General features: G+C 50.4%; 1 protein-coding gene across 26 annotated transcripts in view; it reads right to left on the bottom strand.

The window, feature by feature from the left end:
- ANK1 (ankyrin 1) overlaps positions 1 to 18,863 on the bottom strand; it is a 188,497-nt gene that overhangs the window by 21,795 nt on the left and 147,839 nt on the right. For 16 of the 26 annotated variants that reach the window (XR_014528650.1, XR_014528651.1, XR_014528652.1 and 13 more), the window contains 12 exons: positions 18,430 to 18,584; positions 17,105 to 17,316; positions 15,122 to 15,326; positions 13,143 to 13,199; positions 10,821 to 10,917; positions 10,264 to 10,492; positions 9,431 to 9,556; positions 7,071 to 7,190; positions 5,830 to 5,914; positions 5,168 to 5,248; positions 3,467 to 3,598; positions 1,237 to 1,383 (listed from right to left, as the gene is read on the bottom strand). Coding sequence is in view for 23 of the 26 variants with exons in the window: in XM_083514120.1 (XP_083370246.1) it covers positions 1,237 to 1,383; positions 3,467 to 3,598; positions 5,168 to 5,248; positions 5,830 to 5,914; positions 7,071 to 7,190; positions 9,431 to 9,556; positions 10,264 to 10,492; positions 10,821 to 10,917; positions 13,143 to 13,199; positions 15,122 to 15,326; positions 17,105 to 17,316; positions 18,430 to 18,584 (1,646 nt within the window). In the remaining 3 variants the exon portion in view is untranslated. The remainder of the gene's footprint in view (positions 1 to 1,236; positions 1,384 to 3,466; positions 3,599 to 5,167; positions 5,249 to 5,829; positions 5,915 to 7,070; positions 7,191 to 9,430; positions 9,557 to 10,263; positions 10,493 to 10,820; positions 10,918 to 13,142; positions 13,200 to 15,121; positions 15,327 to 17,104; positions 17,317 to 18,429; positions 18,585 to 18,863) is intronic. The other 10 variants (XM_083514102.1, XM_083514103.1, XM_083514126.1 and 7 more) reach the window with 2 other exon arrangements.

Consider the following 18,863-nt stretch of genomic DNA (forward strand, 5'->3'; position numbering starts at 1 on the left):
ACGGAGGACAACGGTCAGGATAGGCGCCAACTGGCCAGCCAACTCAGGCTGATAGCATGTGGAAGCACGCAGATTGAACTGGGATGGGGAGGGGGAGGGACTGAGTGCGCGCACCTCTGAACCCCCGTGCGCAGCACTCTTGACCACAGGGTTGGCTGCTGATCTGGCTCCCAGGGCCCACTAAGCCACACCAGCCCACACCCTCTCCCTGATGCACAATGCGACTCACTGATAGCTGGAGCCCAGGTCCAGGCTTCAAAGCCCAGAACCTCTCTGCACCCATCTCCAGGCACACCTTGCGCCAACCCAAGGCCTGATCCCTAGAGGCCATTTGAGCTGCACCATTGCAGGGCCTCTTTCTCTCTCTGCACCAACCTCAGATTCCCTCTCTCAGGGCAGCCTCTCTCTGGATCTACGCAGGTTTCCCTATCTCTGTGCACCACAGAAGGTGTGCTCCTTACCCCTCCCCCCTGCATCGCCACAAGTCTGCATTCCTACTACCTATCTTTCTGCAAAAGCCGCTTCCTAATGCCAGGGTCCCAGTCTGGACCCCCCCCCCGCTATTCACTTTATGGACCACCAGCGCCCTCTGTATACAGTGGGGCACATGGCACCACAGCCACTTTGCCCCTTGAACTCCAGGACCCTGGGCTTGTCCACCCTTCCGCTTGTCTCGCTGCTTCCCCCCAGGAAAAGCTCCTCCTCCTCACTGAATGGGTTTCCCATGGATGGGTGTTTGTTCTGCTTCAGTGATAAAGAGTGGGTTTTCCCAAGGAAAGAGGTGGGGCAAACTGAAAACTAGGAGACCAGTGGAAATGTGGATGTGTCCTCACTCCCAACTGTTCTTTAACCCCTGGCTGTGGCCCTCGCTGGCCCTCCCAGCTATGCGCTTGCCTCCCTTGCCCAAAGCCACCCAGTGTGCGCCAGCACTTGCTCCCCCCACGGCATTCCCTGGGGGTCTGTGGATTTGTTCCACCCCACCAGGGTGTGGGCTTAGAGTTGGCTGGTTCTAGCTGAGGCCAAAGGGGAAGGAAGCTGCCAGCCAGGAGGGGTTTTTAGCAGGCAGGTAGCTGGTTGATCTCAGGGACCACAAAATGGGCCGAAGGGGGCAGCAGAAATCCAGAGGGAGGGGGGAGGGAGGGGCAGTCACACTGAAAAGACCTGCGCAAGCCTAGCCTGGGCACATGACTCCGGGTTCACAAGAGACACCAGGCAAGGATCTGGGCCGGCACTCACCATTCATCTGGGAGGGCGAGAGGGAGTAATCCCGATTGGAGTAGCGTTTGTCTCCCTTCAGGCTACGACTTTGCCGGGAGGAGCCTTCCAGCATGTTGATGATCTCACTGCGGTCTATGTTGCGCAGAGCCGTGTACAGGTTTTCCACTGCCAAAGGAGAAGAGGAAGGAGACATATCAGCCAGACGGGACAGCAGGGGATTCATTTTTGCAGCCATCTATCATGGAATGCAGCAGGAACAGGTTGCCCAGCACCTGCAGGCTTCTTCTTCTTCTTCTTCTTTTCTCCCCTCCCCCCATGCTTTATTAATTGAAAATTGTATACCAAAAATGCTCATTAGATGTTGAAGACAGCATAAAAGGTAAAAATAATAATAATTACAGTCGTTCGTTCCTCAGTTATTTGCTTTTTACACCATTTTGCCATTGATTTCAACGTGACCTCCCATCTTCCATTATATTCCCAGATTATATTTCTTGGATGCACACTTCACTTTATTTTCTCCACATTGTTTGGCTTACTTTAAGTATTATATTATCCTGTTCACCCACAGAAGTTCAGTCAATACCTGCCAACAGATTAATATTTTGACAATGTTCCTTTACACAAACACTATATATGTCCCACTCTCTGTTAATTTTTTCATCTGTAACGTCTCATAACCTTGCTGATAGTCTCGTTAGTTCAGCATACTCTCTCAGTTTATTTTGCCAGTCTGATTTGAATGGGATATCTTCTCCATTCCAGCCTTTTACAATTAACATTCTGGCAGCAACTGTAACATACATAAAGACTCTCCTAAACTTTTTTGGAATTTCATTACATTTGAACATTTGAACATTTTCTTCAGCTCGCTATAAATCATTTCCCAGAACTATCTAACCTTTTTACAGTTCCACCACATGTAGATTCATGTGCCTCCAGCCTCCTTGCATTTCCAGCAAATGTTTGTCCTAGATCTAAACAATTTGATAGTGCAAATCCTCCTCTTTCTCTTATATCAATCAATAATTTATGTTTAATTCTAGGTTTCCCCCCATTCCAGATAAATCTCGATATATCCTTCTGCCAATCTTTGAAGCAGCCTGCCATCCCTATCACCGGAATGGACTGAAACAAGAAAATCATTTTGGGGAGTATGCTCATCTTTATTGTGGAAATTCTTCCCCCAAAAGAGATATTTAGCCTGCTCCAAATTTCCAGTTTGTTTTTGATTTCCTTCCAAGTGTTAACATAGTTATCCTAGAATAAATTGATACTCTTAGCTGTGAACCATATACCCAGATATTTCACTTTTTTGCTAATTTCCAGGCCGCATATAACTTGTAATTCGTTTTTTTCCTTGCGCATCCATATTTTTTTACCAATAATTTGATTTTCTTTGTGTTAAGTTTAAAACCCGCCACTCTCCCGAATTCATTTATCAACTCTAGTGTTCTCAATAGACTTTCCTTTGGGTTCTCTGTCATTTTTATCAGGTCATCAGCAAAGGCTTTGAGTTTATAAGATTTCCCCCCAACACTATACCTCTTATCTTCCCTTCTTCTCTTCCCTTTTTATTCAGGATTTCCAATACTAAAATAATGGAGACTAGGGGCATCCTTGCCTGATTCCCTTCCTTATATTGCATTCCTCCATGATGTTGCTATTTATAACGAGTTTCGCTTTTTGTTCTGAATAGCTCGCCTGTATTCCTCTGCAGAAAGTGTCACCAAATCCCACAAGGTTTATTTGTGTTTTCATGATACTCCACGAAACAGGCTTCACTTGTCCACATAACAGTTGGATCCGGTGGAATGAATTTGCGCCTTGAAAAGCACGTAGAGCTGGAAGAGGATGTAGGAAAGACTGTCCTTCTTTTGACTTCCTTTCAACTCTAGGTACTTTTCAAGGAAGAAAAAGTAACCCTCCTCACAACCAGGGAGGAAATGAACGCTGGCAGAAGATCCCCAAGAATGTACCTTTAGGGAGACCAGCCATGCACGGTCGAGGAGCACTGCCCCCCTCACTGCCGGCCCAGACCAGGAGAGAGCAGGCCTGAGGGGGTCTGGCATGGCCAGCTGCTCCAATGTGCGAGGCATTCAATGCTTCGATGGGTGAGGGTGAAGGAATGCCATGTATCGAATGTGGTCATGTGCAAAGGAAAGTCTCCCAGGGGGACCTCAGTTCGGGTGGTGTGTGACCTCCCTCTTCCAGCCCATGCGCCCCCAGCCCCCTTGCTAATACGCACTGTTGGCACTCTGGCCGCCACGGCTGGTCCACAGGTTCAGCAGGGCCAGGCTCTGCTCCAGAAGGGAGTTGGGATTCTCCACACGGATCCTATTGATGTCATCCACACCAAACTGCAGCTCCCGGGCCAGTTCTGGAGGGAGTGGGGGGTGGCGGGGCCAGGAAAGAGACACAAAGCACAGCAGCCATCAGACATGGCGGGGGGGCAGGAAGGCCCTGCGACCGGCCCTCTGTGCCGGGGGCAGTGAACCTTTTGCAGCCCGAGGGCCAGCATGCAGAGCAACCTTCCAAGGGCCACATGCCAGGGTGGCGGGAGAGCAATGGAAGTGACTCTTCTGCTGCACAGGGGGCTGGTTTCTGCACACAGGCCGGTGCTCCTCTCTGCCTTGTCTCCATGCAAGCAAGAGGCGTTGTCAGAATCCAGGGACACATCCCAGCCAGCCAAAAACTCTGTGCATGCGAAACAAGGGCTAGTGAGAGGTGTGGCCCAAGGGCAGCACCAAGAGTCAGACAGGAAGGCCTGAAGTTCCTCACCCCTCCCTGCTGTTGGGCATGCCACACTTGATGCAGTTTAGCTATATATTTAGAAAAATATTAAAATGCTGCCCAGAGTGGTTGGGGCAACCCAGTCAGATGGGTGAGGTACAAGTAATAAATTACTATTATTATTATTATTATTATTATTATTATTATTATTATTATTACAGTGGTGCCTCCCAAGACGAAAAGAATCCGTTCTGTGATTCACTTCGTCTAGCGGTTTTTTTTGTCTTGCGAAGCAAGCCCATTGAAGGATTAGCGGATTAGCGCTATTAGTGGCTTATCTGCTGATCGGATCAGCTGATAAGCGGCTTAGCGGCTTAGAAAAAAAGGGGGGAGGGGAAAAAAACCAGCAGGAACTCGCAAGACATTGTCGTCTTGCGAAGCAAGCCCATAGGAGATTCGTTTTGCGAAGCACCTCCAAAACGGAAAACTCTTTCGTCTAGCGAGTTTTCCGTCTTGCGAGGCATTCGTCTTGCGGGGCACCACTGTATTATTGGTTTACAAGAAAAACCACACACAACTGTTGTAATCAGATATGGAAGGATGTGCTCCTGATTGCTGAGGGCTAATGGAGCAGCTGCATTTCCAGGTTGGCCCAGGAGGCACCTGCTGAATCTCCCCGGGCAGAGTCTTCCCTACCCCTGGGCCCACGACACTGAAGGCTCAGTGCTTGCTGTTGCCAAATGAGCCTGGCCAACTTGGGGAACGACCAGCAAGAGGCTCCTGCAGAAGATCCCAGTGACCGAGCTGGGAGACAAGGGTACTGGAGACTTTTTTGCCAGGTGGGTGTTCACAAAAGACAACAACAACAAAAACAACAACCACAGGGAGTGTGTGGGATAATAGCAGGAAAGATTCCCACCCAGCAAGCCCAGAGTGCTGGGAACTCAAGAGCGTCTGAGGTCAGTTATGGGAACAGATGGGAATATTTGTGGCATGGAAAATGGCAGGATGTCAGCAGGAAGTTACGCAACAAGTGCCAGTTGGAAATGAGGCCGTATGTCCGCCCCAAAACACTTGCAGGCACAAACAGTATTGGCAGCAGCATTGTGTATAAGCGCCTCGATGCCTCCAGAAGAACAAATCATGAAAGTACAATGAAAGGGACGCCTGGAAGGGCCTTTCACCCCTTTTTTGCAAGGACACCAGTGTCACTCACCAGCCCAACTGAGGCCCAAATGCTCTGCAATGACAGCCATCTTCATGTCTGTTCTGTCCTTCTCTGTGCTGCTTACTGAGCCTGGGGGTGGGGGAGGAAGGGGGAAGCAGAGTAGGTTTTGGGCAAAGACAGGGCACAAAACTCACAGTCACTGCTGGGGTCTCTGGCATTGTGCAGGTTGTTAGCAGGTTGTTAACAAGGTCAAGAGGCTGATTGGTCCCTTACTCAACTTTGCCCTGGTCTCAGTCACAAATCCTGTTCAGTTTCTCTACTGCTACTATTATTATTAAAATTTCTATACTGCCTGAAGCTGTTACCATCAAGTAGTCTGGCACCCAACCCACCTGGGATGCTAGCTTTCCACAAAGGAAACAGAGGAACATATGAACTCCCTGCCTGCAGAAAGCTCCTATCATCATCATCATCATGTTGCTTTTCAGTTGTACTGAAAGCGTCTCAAATTAAAACCAGTTAAGAACATCCAATAAAAATCTAGAAACACAGCTGAAGCGATAAAAGGGTGCACAGATCCCACCTCACTAAGAGACACCAGAATGTCTCCCTTCAGACTAATGGCAAAAGGCCGTCTTGAATCCCAGTTCCATTTCCTGACCTATGAGCTGCCCTGCCAAGCCCACTCTTCTGGCCCCAAGGACGCTTACCCAGGGTGCTGTCGCTGGGGAGGCTGTATCTCTCACGCAAGGCTAGCGGCGTCAGCGTTCTCCTTCGCTCCTCACTGCCGGAACTCTGGGGGCATCAAGGAAAGGCATAACCTCCAACATTTGTCCAATAAAAATAGGGACAGCCCATTCCATAATGATAATTTTAGTATTTATACCCCACACATCTGACTGGGATGCCCCAGCCAGCATCTCAGCAGCTTCCAACATATATAAAAACATAATCAAACATGTATCACCAAAAACCCTTCCCTATACAGGGCTGCCTTCAGACGGCTCGGGGGTCAGATAACTCCATACCCTCCAACATTTCTCCAATGAAAATAGGGATATCCTAAGGAAAAGTGGGACATTCCGGGATCAAATCAGAAGGCTTCTCTAAATCAGGGATAATAGGGACACTTGGAGGGTCTGGAAAGGCTGGTGATTTTCCTGCCTCCAGGAGCCACTGAGAGAGGGAGGAGCAGAGACACATGGCAAATTGGAGGAAGCCCTGCCTTACTGCACTGAAATCTTGCAGTTTTGCTTGACCTTGTGTCAGTATTAAACTGAATGTTGTCTTTTCTGAGACCGTAACAAACCAATTGTTCTTATACGAAAATTGCATGGATAGATTGTCTAATTCCTTACCGTACTGTGGTACCTTGGGTTACATACACTTCAGGTTACAGACTCCGCAAACCAAGAAATAGTACCTCGAGTTAATAACTTTGCTTCAGGATGAGAACAGAAATCGTGCTCTGGCAGCAGCGGGAGGCCCCATTAGCTAAAGTGGTGCTTCAGGTTAAGAACAGTTTCAGGTTAAGAACAGACCTCCAGAACGAATTAAATACGTAACCAGAGGTACCACCGTACTGTGCTAGGGCCCATCCAGCTGCAATTAGTGAAACTGTTAACAGTTCTTTAGACAATGTGTTATATGACTTTCCCCAACCCTTTTCTATCTGGTGATGTATTTATGCATACATATATTTTATGTAAGCTGCTTAGAGACCCTCTGGGTGACAGGTGGCTAATAAGTTTAATCAGTACTATTTTTCTAGAAAAAGTGGCTGGAACTTACCAAAACGCCTTCCTTGTTCTCTTACAATGGTGATGGTGCCCACCTGACAGCCACCAGAACTCACCTGAGAGATGCCGGAACTGAGTTCCACCAAGTTCCTCCTGGGGGAAAAGCCCTGCGTTTAACGACTAAATAAATAACATGCTCAGGCGGGACTCACCTTGGAACAGGGCGGCATTGTGATGTTCAGGTGGCAGAGCACGTGCTGGAGCTCCTCGTACTTCATGGCTTTGCGGAGGAAGGACAAGGAGCCGCTGGCTTCCCGGCTGCTGTCTCGCACCTGCCCCCAATATTATTATTATTATTAATTACTACTACTACTACTACTACACAGCTTTTCTTCCTGACAAGGACTCAGTTAAGCTTATGAATAAAACAGAAACAACTAAAAACATTTTTTGAAACCCAATAATTTAAAAACAATTATATATTTATTGAACTAAAACAATATGTGTGTGAGAGAGAGAGAGAGAGAAAGAGAGAGATTAAAAACATGCAGCAAATTACAATAAAAAAAGCACAGTACCAGCCCTTTCACTAAATGCAGTCAGTTCCCAAAAGCCTCCTGGAATGAGAATTATTATCATGATAACAATTATTTATTTATACCGCCTTGTTCTCAGAAAGGGACTCCAGGACAGCAGGGAGGGAGCCTGTCTAACTTCTCCCGGGAGGGAGTTCCAATCTGAGAGCAGCCACCAAGAAGGCCCTCTCCCACGGCCATGCAAGTGGGCTTGTGAGGGTGGCAGGACCAAGAAAAGGGGGGAATGTGGTTTTTCAGAGAGCTTGGACCTACATAGAATCATAGAGAATCATAGAATCATAGATTTGGAAGAGACCACAAGGGCCATCGAGTCCAACCCCCTGCCAAGCAGGAAACACCATCAGAGCACTCCTGACATATGGTTGTCAAGCCTCTGCTTAAAGACCTCCAAAGTAGGAGACTCCACCACACTCCTTGACAGCAAATTCCACTGTCAAACACCTCTTACTGTCAGGAAGTTCTTCCTAATGTTTAGGTGGAATCTTCTTTCTTGTAGTTTGGATCCATTGCTCCGTGTACGCTTGTCTGGAGCAGCAGAAAACAACCTTTCTCCCTCCTCTATGTGACATCCTTTTATATATTTGAACATGGCTATCATATCACCCCTTAACCTCCTCTTCTCCAGGCTAAACATGCCCAGCTCCCTTAGCCGTTCCTCATAAGGCATCGTTTCCAGGCCTTTGACCATTTTGGTTGCCCTCCTCTGGACACGTTCCAGTTTGTCAGTGTCCTTCTTGAACTGTGGTGCCCAGAACTGGACACAGTACTCCAGGTGAGGTCTGACCAGAGCAGAATACAGTGGCACTATTACTTCCCTTGATCTAGATGCTATACTCCTATTGATGCAGCCCAGAATTGCATTGGCTTTTTTAGCTGCCGCGTCACACTGTTGGCTCATGTCAAGTTTGTGGTCAACCAAGACTCCTAGATCCTTTTCACATGTACTGCTCTCAAGCCAGGTGTCACCCATCTTGTATTGGTGCCTCTCATTTTTTTTGCCCAAGTGCAATACTTTACATTTCTCCCTGTTAAAATTCATCTTGTTTACAGGACTTTATGGGCCATCATCAGCCCTTTTGAGTCGTGCCTGGAAACGGACCAGTAGGCAGTGGGGCTGTTGTAGGAATGGGACTGAAGGCTCCCTATAACCCCAGGAAGTGAGGAGAACAATGGACGGGAGTGATCTATTCCTCAGAGTCAGGATCAGTGCTGATGGGCTTTCTCAATAAGTGTTTGGAAACTGTGCTCCACAAGTTTTCTCCAAGCTTGCGATGTCTTTTTTGGCCCCCTCTACACCTTGCTCCCTTCACTGAGCTACAATTTCCAGAGTTCCTTAAGGAGCTGAACAGATGGGGAGACCAACACCGACTGGACGCAGGTTCCTCACGCATCTCCTGGCCGATGCACCTGCAGTGGGCTCAAGAGAAAGACTAGGTGGGGCGCTGGTCCTGAGCCAAAGCGATGTGGGACTTGGGATGTATTGGAGCCACGTCCTCTCTGAGGGGGAGATGGCACCTGCTTCCCACTGCAGGGACAGGGCAGACACCTGGCTTGTGCTTCCACGCTGGTGATGGGAGGGTATTGTCCACTGCGCAGCGGGAAGCAGGTCTGGGTGTGCTGCCCTCCAGCTCCTGCCACCTGAAGCAGCTGCTCCACTTCATCCAACAACAGGCCTGGGCCCTGTATCGGGGCACCACAAGCTTTTAAAGTGTGGGTTTTTTGGGAGGGGTTATTGGGTTGTTGTTGTTTTTATTTTGTGTGTTTTGTGGTTTTATATTCTGATTTTATTCTGTGAACTGCCCTTAGAGCTGTGTATATAGGGTGGTATATAAATGCAAACAAGCTGGGAAAACGTGGTTGCCAACCAGATCATGATGAATTTCAGTGGCATAACAAGTGAGAGCAGCAGCAGGCTGGTCGATCAGAGCCCAGCGCTTTTACTCCCAAAGCATCCTGCTGACCCCCTTGCCTCTCACCTTGACAGGGATGATCAGGCGGTTCTCCCGGAATGACTGGAACAGGAAGCTGCGCTGCTGGGTGGCCTTCTTGATGGGCACCAGGTTCCCAGAAAGCTCTGTGTGCAGGGGCATCCCCTCCACCACCTGCAGAAACAGGCAGTAAGGTCTCCAGGCCTTTGAAAGGGTTATGCTCCACCTCCAGAAATGGCAGCTCATCATGAAACGCTGTCATGGCACAGGTTTAAGGCCATCCTAGAAGCTATGTTGGGCAGGTACTTTGCTCTGGCATGCTTGCTTTTTAAATCAATCAAGCAAGCAATAAGGAGGCATTTGAGCTAAACTCCCCCTCCCCAGCAAACCCCTTTAAAATTGCTGAGGATCTTAGAGGGCCACTAAATAATTTTTCTGCCTGTTGTAGCAATTGTAAAGAAGAAGAGTTTGGATTTGATATCCCGCTTTATCACTACCCGAAGGAGTCTCAAAGCAGCTAACATTCTCCTTTCCCTTCCTCCCCCACAACAAACACTCTGTGCGGTGAGTGGGGCTGAGAGACTTCAGAGAAGTGTGACTAGACCAAGGTCACCCAGCAGCTGCAGGTGGAGGAGCAGAGACACGAACCCGGTTCACCAGATTACGAGTCTACCGCTCTTAATTGCATTTTTGCAGACACACTACAAACCATTTCAATGAAGGTCACAAATCACTGTCTGGAAACCCCTGCAATGTACAATTCTAATGCTACTAACAAAGGCAAGGGCTATGACAGCACTTAAAAAGCTCCTTCTAGACGGTGGCCTGTCCCTCAGCCAAGAGCTTCAGCAGGGCAGGGCCCCAGGTACCAGGGGAGCTACCTCAATGTCCCGGCTGCGTGCCACTTCAGTGAAGTTTTCATGCTGCTCAAGCGTCTTGTCCACTTTGTCGTCAGTCATGCAGTAGCAGCGCAGGCGGCCCTCGCGGCCCTCATTCATTTTGGCAAACACCACGAATTTGGCCATGTAGGGCACAGCCGCCAGCTCTTTGTAAAGCAGCATAGCAAAATGGATGGCTTCGGCTGTGCACGGGCAGTCTGCCAGCCAGAACCTGGGCAGGAAGAGGAAAGGGGCACATGGAAGAAGCCACAGGCTCACCACCCAGCCGTAACCAGAAATTTAGGAAGCTAAGCCATTTCCCAGACTTTCAACAACAACAACAATTTATTTATACCCCACCCTTCCGGCTGGGTTTCCCCAGTCACTCTGGACAGCTCCCAACAGAATATTAAAAGCACGCTAAAACATCAAACATTAAAAACTTCCCTAAACAGGTCTGCCTCTGGTTAACCTTTTTCTATGTTCCAAAGCTATGCCAGTTTAATTGTCACTTTGAGGTGCAATGAAGACAACTCCCCCAAATGGCCCCTCAGGCTCACCTGGCAGAAACATTGGTGGTGAAGTTTGCACACTCGTTGGCATAGACAAGCTTTGTGGTCCCTGTGATGTCCTCCCATTGTGCTGGGGCTGTTCCTCCTGAGACAAGAGAGTGGGGAGAAAGCACACAGGTGTGCACAGGAGGTTTTTGGAGCAGGCAGACTGACCTGGAAGGGCCCTCGCAGCCTTCAGTCCAAAATGCACTTTCCCAGATTTGAGCCAGGAAGACTGGTCCAATAGGTCCAACCTCACGCTGCTCTCCAACCAGCCCAATGTGTCGCCGGTTGCCAGGCTCCTCCAGCATTGCCTTTGCAGAACTCCAAGGAAGAGGATGGGAAACAAACTAGAGGAAGTTGGGTTTGCCTGGCACTGGCCTGGCTACCTTCCGCTTCAGCAGTCCAAGCGGGCCCAAGCCAGCCCTGGACTTGAGCTCTGGGGGCCGGGGGTGGCTTTAAGCAGAAGCCTGGCTGCACTGATTGGTGGCCCCTAGCCCCAAGAAGCTCCTCAGGTGCACAGCAGTTTTGCATTTGAGCACATTAATTAAAAGGGGGGAAACCTAGGTAACAGATGAATTTTTCAACACTTGAATGTTCACACAGCACTTAAAATGGAAAAGGTAGAAACCACCGGGGAAGGGGGAGAACTGAGCCAGTGTTTCATTCCGCTGGCATGCTCAGTTTCCACTTCAGCTGCAAAGTCCTGAAGAAAAGGGGCCTGCTCTGCAGTTGGAGAATATTCTGTGAGCTCTGTGTTGATATTTATTTCTAATGTTTACGGAATATATTTATATGCCACCTCTCCAGCCAGTATGGTGTGTAATGGTTAGAATGTCAGCCTAGGACCTGGTAGACCAGGGCTCAAATTCCCCCTTGGACATGAAGCTCCCTGGGTGACCTTGGGCCAGTCACTGCCTCTCAGCCCAACCTCCCTCACTGGGTTGGCGTAGGGATTAGCGGGGTGGGGTGGGGTGGGGAGAACCACATATGCCACCTTGAGCTCCTTGGAGAAAAAGGGAGGATATAAATGTAACAACAACAACGTTTTATTCCAGTCCACCCAGTGATGCAGGCAGTCACCCTGGTTCTTTTTCCAGTACATCCTGGTTCCTTCCTCCCTGTGAGGTTACGCAAGTCACAGGGATGGAGAGATGCACCCAAGCGGCACCCCTCCTCCATTGCTCACTACCGTGCATAATTTCTTGCCAAACCACCAAGCAACCTTCCTCGCTGCTGCTGTGCTGCTCACCTGAGATCACAGGCATACAGGAAGCTGCCTTGCACTGAGTCCGGCTGTTGGTCCCACCAGCTCAGAACTGCCTACGCTGAGTGGCAAGAGCCTTCCCAGCTCTCCCTGGAGATGCCAAGGATGGAACGTGGGACTATGTGCATGCAAACCAGATGCTCTGTCACTGAGTTACTGAGGATGAAAATAAAGGCAACCAGCAGGGAAAGACTGGCCTGATCTCAAGCACCAGTCAGAGAAGCAGCAGCTGCAGGAAGCTTTGCTGTATTTGTTCGTTTCCACAAAGGAGGTCATGGTGTCGTCCTCCCCAGCCCACCCCTCCCCACCTGACCTCACAACAACCCTGTGAAGCAGGGGCAAACGAAGGCTAACCGACACCCGGGGCGGGGCATGCATTGTGCTGTGACATACGATGCATGCATTGCATTGCTGCGTAGGGCACATGTGCGGTGTCACTGCGTACAACGCATGTGTGAGACACCGCCCATGAATTGTACGTAGCGGTTTGCTGTTGGCACCGCCCAAGCGCCATACAGATGGTGGCAGGATCCTTGCAGCTGTAGTGGCACCGGAGGGATCCCACCACCATTCATAAAGTGCTCAAGCGGCGCTGGCGGAAAACTGCTATGTACAGTGCATGTGCAGCGTCACTACGTACAGTGCATGTGCGCGACACCGCGCATGCGTTGTACATAACGGTTTGCTGCCAGTGCCACTCAAACACCGTACGGACAGTGGCAGGATCCTCTGTTCGCAGCTGCGCCCATGGGGTGCCTTGTCACCCCCCAACATGGCACCGCCCCCTGCGACGCCACGGCCGTGAAGTAGCTGAGGCTGAGGGTGTGACTGGTCCCATGGCACCCAGCAAGCTTCACAGCTGAGTGGCCATTTGAAACCTGGGCTCCCAGGTGCTAGTCCAACACTCTAACCATTACTCCACCAGAAAGAACACTCTGTTCCAACTGCCAGCTGCTCTGGGATGGCTGAAGGGAATCTTGCTTTGACCCCCTCCGTCAGCCGCAAAACTGAAGGCTGTTGGGTCATCCTGGCATGTGTGAGCTAAGGGTTCTTTGCGTTATTACCTGTTACTTGTAAGTCGCCTTGAGAATCAATTGATTGCAAGGTAGGGTATGAATCTGCTAAATAAACGAAACAAACACAGGATCCTTTTATAGTTTATGTAGAAGCTTGTTCTTAAACCCAGCAAATCTTAGCACTGTCATTGTGACTTCACTTTATTTCAGACTTAAGATCTTGTCTGGGCTGATCCAAAATTGATGGCGTGGAGATTTGGTGTTGGAAGAATTATGATTAGGAATCTTTTGGCTCAGTTATTTTAAAAAGTTTGCTTCGATTCTGGGGTGTGCAAATTTTTGCTGTTAACTTTGCATTGTTAATAGTACAGTGGTGCCTCGCAAGACGAACGCCTCACAAAACGAAAAATGCAAGACGAATTTCCCTATGGGCTTGCTTCGCAAGAAGAAAGCCCATAGGGAAATCTCCGGGGACCTCTTTTAAAATGCTGGCGATCGGGAGCAAAGACTTTCGCCCACCGCCGGCCTTCAGAAGAGGTCCTGGACCTCTTCTGAAGGCCGGCGGGGGGCAAAAGTCTTTGCTCCCCCCCGCTTGCCTTCCCGGGACAGCGGAGACTTCTCCGCTGCCCCGGGCGATCTTAAAATGCTGGGGGTCGGCAGCGAAGCCTTCACTGCCGCCCGCCAGCATTTTAAGATCGCCTGGGACAGCGGAGAAGTCTCTGCTGCCCCGGGGGCTTTTAAAATGCTGGCGGGCGGCAGCGAAGCCTTCACTGCCACCCGCCAGCATTTTAAAATTGCCCCGGGACAGCGGAGGCTTCGCTGCCGCCCGCCAGCATTTTAAAATCGCCCCGGGACAGCGGGGGCTTTTAAAATGCTGGCGGTCGGCAGCAAAGCCCTCCTGTCCCCGGAGCTTGCGGGGCGGGAGGTGGGGAGAAGGGCTTTTCTTCCCACCGCCAGCCTTCAGAACAGCCTTCTGAAGGCTGGAGGTGGGAAGAAAAGCCCTTGTCCCCCCCCCCAGCCTTCAGAAGAGGTCGGGGGACAGACTGTCCCCGGACCTGGTCTGAAGGCGGTTTCCATAGGAACACATTGATTGATTTTCAATGCATTCCTATGGGAAACCGTGCTTCGCAAGACGAAAAACTCGCAAGAAGAAAAAACTTGCGGAACGAATTAATTTCGTCTTGCGAGGCACCACTGTAAACTGCTTTATGTATGGAAATGATAAAATACATAATTACAAAAAAAAATGGATAGGGGGATATTTTCCCAAGTACAAAACAAGAATAAATACCTTGCTGGGAAAATGCATTGCATCTCCAGCAGAAAAGACATCCACCTGGGCAGCCACATGTGGGGGATTCCCTAGCTCAGCCTTTGCCAACCTGGTGCCCTCCAGATGTTTTTGGGCTCTGCTTTCCATTAGCCTCAGGCAGCCCAGCCATACAAGGCCAGGGCCGATGAGAGCTATCATCCAAAAACATCTCTGATGAAAGGACAAGACTCCCCAGAGGCAGAGGCCATAGCTGAGCCCCTGAACCATTAAAAAGAGCCAAAACTGATGAAGGGCCCCTGAAGGAGCAGCCCACCCAAGAAAGAGACAAGACTAGAAGGTTTGCAGGGAGAGCACCAGTGCCAGTGGGGGAGAGGAGCTTCCTTGAAACGGCTGCCTGGCTTACCTTTTCCCGCTGCCGCCTCTTTTCCATTCTTAGTGGTACCTGGCTCTCCCCCCAAGCACCCTTCCCTCCTTTCCCCTCACTCTACCGCTGCTGCCATCATGGAGCATCTTTCTGAAAGCAGAGTGAGCGCAAATCTTCTTGCTCTCACCCTAGGGGTGAAATCACAGGCAGTTGCTGCCAACGGTGGAACATTTGCTCCCTTCCATTGCCTCTCCCACCAAATCCCTGAAATCTCTCTGCCATCCGCCTCAAGCTGCAACTTTGGAACCTACAAAGTGAGCAACAAAATGAAGAGCAGGAGGGAGGCTTGTGCTCCAGCCCCAAAAGACGCCACCAGTTATCTCTACTCACCTATGACACTGCAGAGGAGCCGCAGGCTGGTTGTATCGCCCTCCCCACTGTCCCGGGGGTTCTCCCTCCATGAAGGGGGCAGGGGGATGCGCAGCCCAATGGGGCGGTGGAATTTCCTGCGGCGTGGCTCCACTGTCACTATGGGGCTGAACGTTGCCTGGTTCCCCAGCAGTTTTGTCACCAGCTCATCTGGCACCGGCTGCGCCTGCAGGGAGTGTGGGATGTAACATAAGCAGTCAAGTACAACATGTCCTGTTTGACCAGAGTGGACACGCAGGGGAATGTTGCTCCAGCCAGGAGGACTTCCTGTCACGCCTGATCTGGAGCGTCCTCCCCCTGCATGTGACCAGGTAGATGGGCGTGACCCTGGCAGACCCTACAAAGGGGCCAGTCACGCAGCCATTTTCCTCTTCCTCGTGATGCTCTTCCTCTCGACTCTTCTTGATACCTTTTTTGCTGTGTGTGGCTCTCAGCCAGCAGCACATGGGCTCATTCCTCAAAAGAGGGTGAACCCACACATTTCTCTGTAACTACAAGCTAAAGCCTGCCTTCAGGATCACACTGTGGACTGTGTGAGTAAACCTTATCATTAGTTTCTTAAAGAAGACTATTGTGTCATTATTGTTTTTAAGAGGGAACAAAGGGGGATTTACCAGGAACAAATCCAGTCTGGACAAGCCAGACTGGACTGCTTAACTCAAGTGATTCTCACAATTCACGGTCACACAGACGCCGCGGTGGTCCAGAGTGTGTGTGTGTGCGTGCACACGCGCAAATGCTATTTCCGGTGCTCCTTCCAGTGCGGAGGAGGCGTGCGCAGCTTCCCATTGGCTGCAGGAGCTTCCTGCAACCAATGGGAAGCTGGTCAGTGTCCCGGAAGGCGGTCTGCCGTGAGCAGGTGGCGGGGGTCCATGGGCCGGTTAAACGACCCCCATGGCCGCTTGTGGCCCATGGGCCTTAGGTTGCTGACCCCTGTATTAATCAGTGTATCCTCTCCTACTGTCCTCAACATTCCCACAGGGAGACATGCCAAAAGGGCCCTGCTCCTGGAAGGTGGGCCCTCCTTGCTGCCAGGATGCCAGCCATGTGCTCTGCTGTGGCCTCTTTCAAAGGCAACTCCAGAGCCAGGCCCCTGAATAACCCAAATGTCCACCAGAGATCTGCAAAAGTGGGAGATCCAGTAAGCAGCCCAGCATTTGTCACTCTGAGGACCAGACTGGGCAATGCATTTAGTGTGTGCTTGCACTGAATGGATCTGGTTTTTGTTACTCTGTTAGCAGCCACCCAGTCAGGACTTGGTTGCATATGGCAACCAAGTTGCGCCTCCAGCCATGGCAAATCCCACTCAGCCCCTCCTCCGGTTTCTGATATTTTAAGTGTTTTTACAAAAGTATTTTCATTACCTTAAGGTCAAGAAACTTGTTTTGCTAAATAAACAAATAAGTTGCTGAGGATGCTGAATGATGCTGAAGCACAACTCCAGTTTTCGCCATCCAGCCCTGGCTGCTATTCCTGAAACCCAGCGCTCAGTCAGATCCCTTGCCTAGATCTCAATGCCTTTCCAATATTCCCTGCCAAAATACAGGCAACCCACGTTTTGTGTGCGTTCTAAGGACGTGCCACTGTGCACGCATGGGCCATTTTTGGAGCCTGAAGAGGGTGTAACAGGGTGGGGCAGGCTTATGCGTGCTCCATCAACATGCACACTGACCTGGAATGCAACCCCTGCACAAATCGGGGCTTGTCTGTATTCCATATTTTTTGATCGCCTATATTATGTTGCAAAATGAAGTACTGTATGTGCACATTTAATTTGCATTGGTTATTTTGGCTGTGTTTGCTTATTACGAAGCCCACCAAGCCTGCTCCCCAAATTCAGAACTACACCCACAAACTCCCATGTCCACACCATTCCTGCTTCAAGTCTCCCTGGACTGCTCTGCTCTAGAGATAGATGCAAGAGACAGGAGGTTGTCCTTGTACCTGCAGAGCTAGCTTGACCTTCTTGGTGACAGCTGTTTCTGGGAATGTGGCCTGGACCAGAGGCACCAACGTGCTCTGCAGACAGCCGCCCTCTGGGCCAATCAGGTCACAGTCCTGGGACACGCGAGACATGACCACAAAGTAAAGAGGGAAATCCGTGGTGATGATGCGACAAATCCTCTTCTTCTCCAGCTCCTCGAGGCTCTCCAGCTCTGTAAGAGTTGGCAGTGGCATAGTAAGATCACACAGCAAGGATTTCCTGAACTGCATATTGCTGATAGTGTGCCACGAGCAATAAATCAGCAGAAGAACTAGATTGACCAGTCATGAAAGGCTCAGAACCCTGACCCACAGACCAACAGTTTGACTTAGCATTCACACTCCTTACAACTTCTAATCATTGCAATCAGAATAATTTTTTAAATTTACATTTTCCTTTTGAGTAGAACCACCAGCACACAGATGAAACTGTACTGGAGGTGAGGGGGATTAATGGCAGCTTAAGAGAGACAGGATCGGCAGCGAAAAATGTCACACCAAAAAATCAGGGAGCATAAAACAGGCACCAGCAACTTGCTAGGCCAAATGTCTGTCAAAACCATCGGAAGGGGGAAAAGCAATTTCCCAAGGTAGGGAGTTGGACTTCTTAGGGGTGGCCCCCAAAGGCCTCCTCCCTCCTGAGGGGGAAGCGGTGGGTGAACTGCCTGCAAGCTCAGCGCTGCTTTTTCGAGCAGCGTGGGGCTTGCGCCTGCCCACCGCCTCAGCCGCCCTACAGAGAGGCTCCACGCAGCACGCCCTGCCTTGGCTTGCCCCGCCCCCATTGGCAGCCTGCCCTGCCCCCATAGGTGGCTCTCTCCACCCCCGTCTGCAGGGTGCGCACATGGCCCCGGGCACCCGAGTGGCTAGCTATGCTATGCTCGGTGGTTAGGGCAGGGGTGGAAAACCTCGGGCCCGGGGGGCAGGCACAAGCAGCCCTCCTGATCTCTCCTCGTGGCCCTTGGAAGTCTCTGTAGGCCACCCCCCCCCCTTGTTTTTGCCACGTTGGAATGTGTCCTTGAAGATAATTCTTCTTGCCTGCCTGAATGGGGGCAGAGCGGGCTGAGAGTGGGCAAAGAAACCAGTTTACTGCGCCAAGTTGAAATTCACATTCATTTCTCTGCCTGCTTTTGCCTCTGGCCTCTGGGAGGCTGCCCAGAAGCAAAGGGGGCTGAGGCCCCTGAGCTGAGGCTTGGAAACCAGCAAAGCTATTGTCACTTCCTTGCTCCTTGGGCAGTTTTGGGCCTCTTCCCCAACTGGTTTCCCCTCTTCCTGCCAGGCACTCGTACCTTCATCCATGCCATTGAGGACCTGGTCCAAGGAGCTCTCTCCATAGCGGCTGCGGTGCTCCTTCCATATGGATCCATTCTCACTGCGCAGAACCACCAGCTCCCTGTCACCGCGGCCGTGCGAGGCAAAGTGAGGGATCTCCACGATTACAGGGCTGTAGGAGAGTGGAGTGTCAGGGCCCAAAGCAAGTGGCCATGATGCTCACCCGAGAGTTGGGGAGAAGCACCTCTGCTGTGCAACTTCCTCACATAACATCAAATGCCCCACGGGATTGTCGCTGCTGCTGTGCAAGCAGGAGGATATTTTTTCTGCTTGTGTTGGTGGAAATGCTCTGGCATCCAAATTCTGGACAGACAATTTTCAAGAAATCTTTTAAAATTTTAAATGTCCCACCCAAGCCTCCTTACAACCTGCACTTTTCAAACTTGTGGGG

Source organism: Podarcis liolepis (assembly GCF_965112155.1).
Source record: "Podarcis liolepis genome assembly, chromosome: 7".
Lineage (NCBI taxonomy): Eukaryota > Metazoa > Chordata > Lepidosauria > Squamata > Lacertidae > Podarcis > Podarcis liolepis.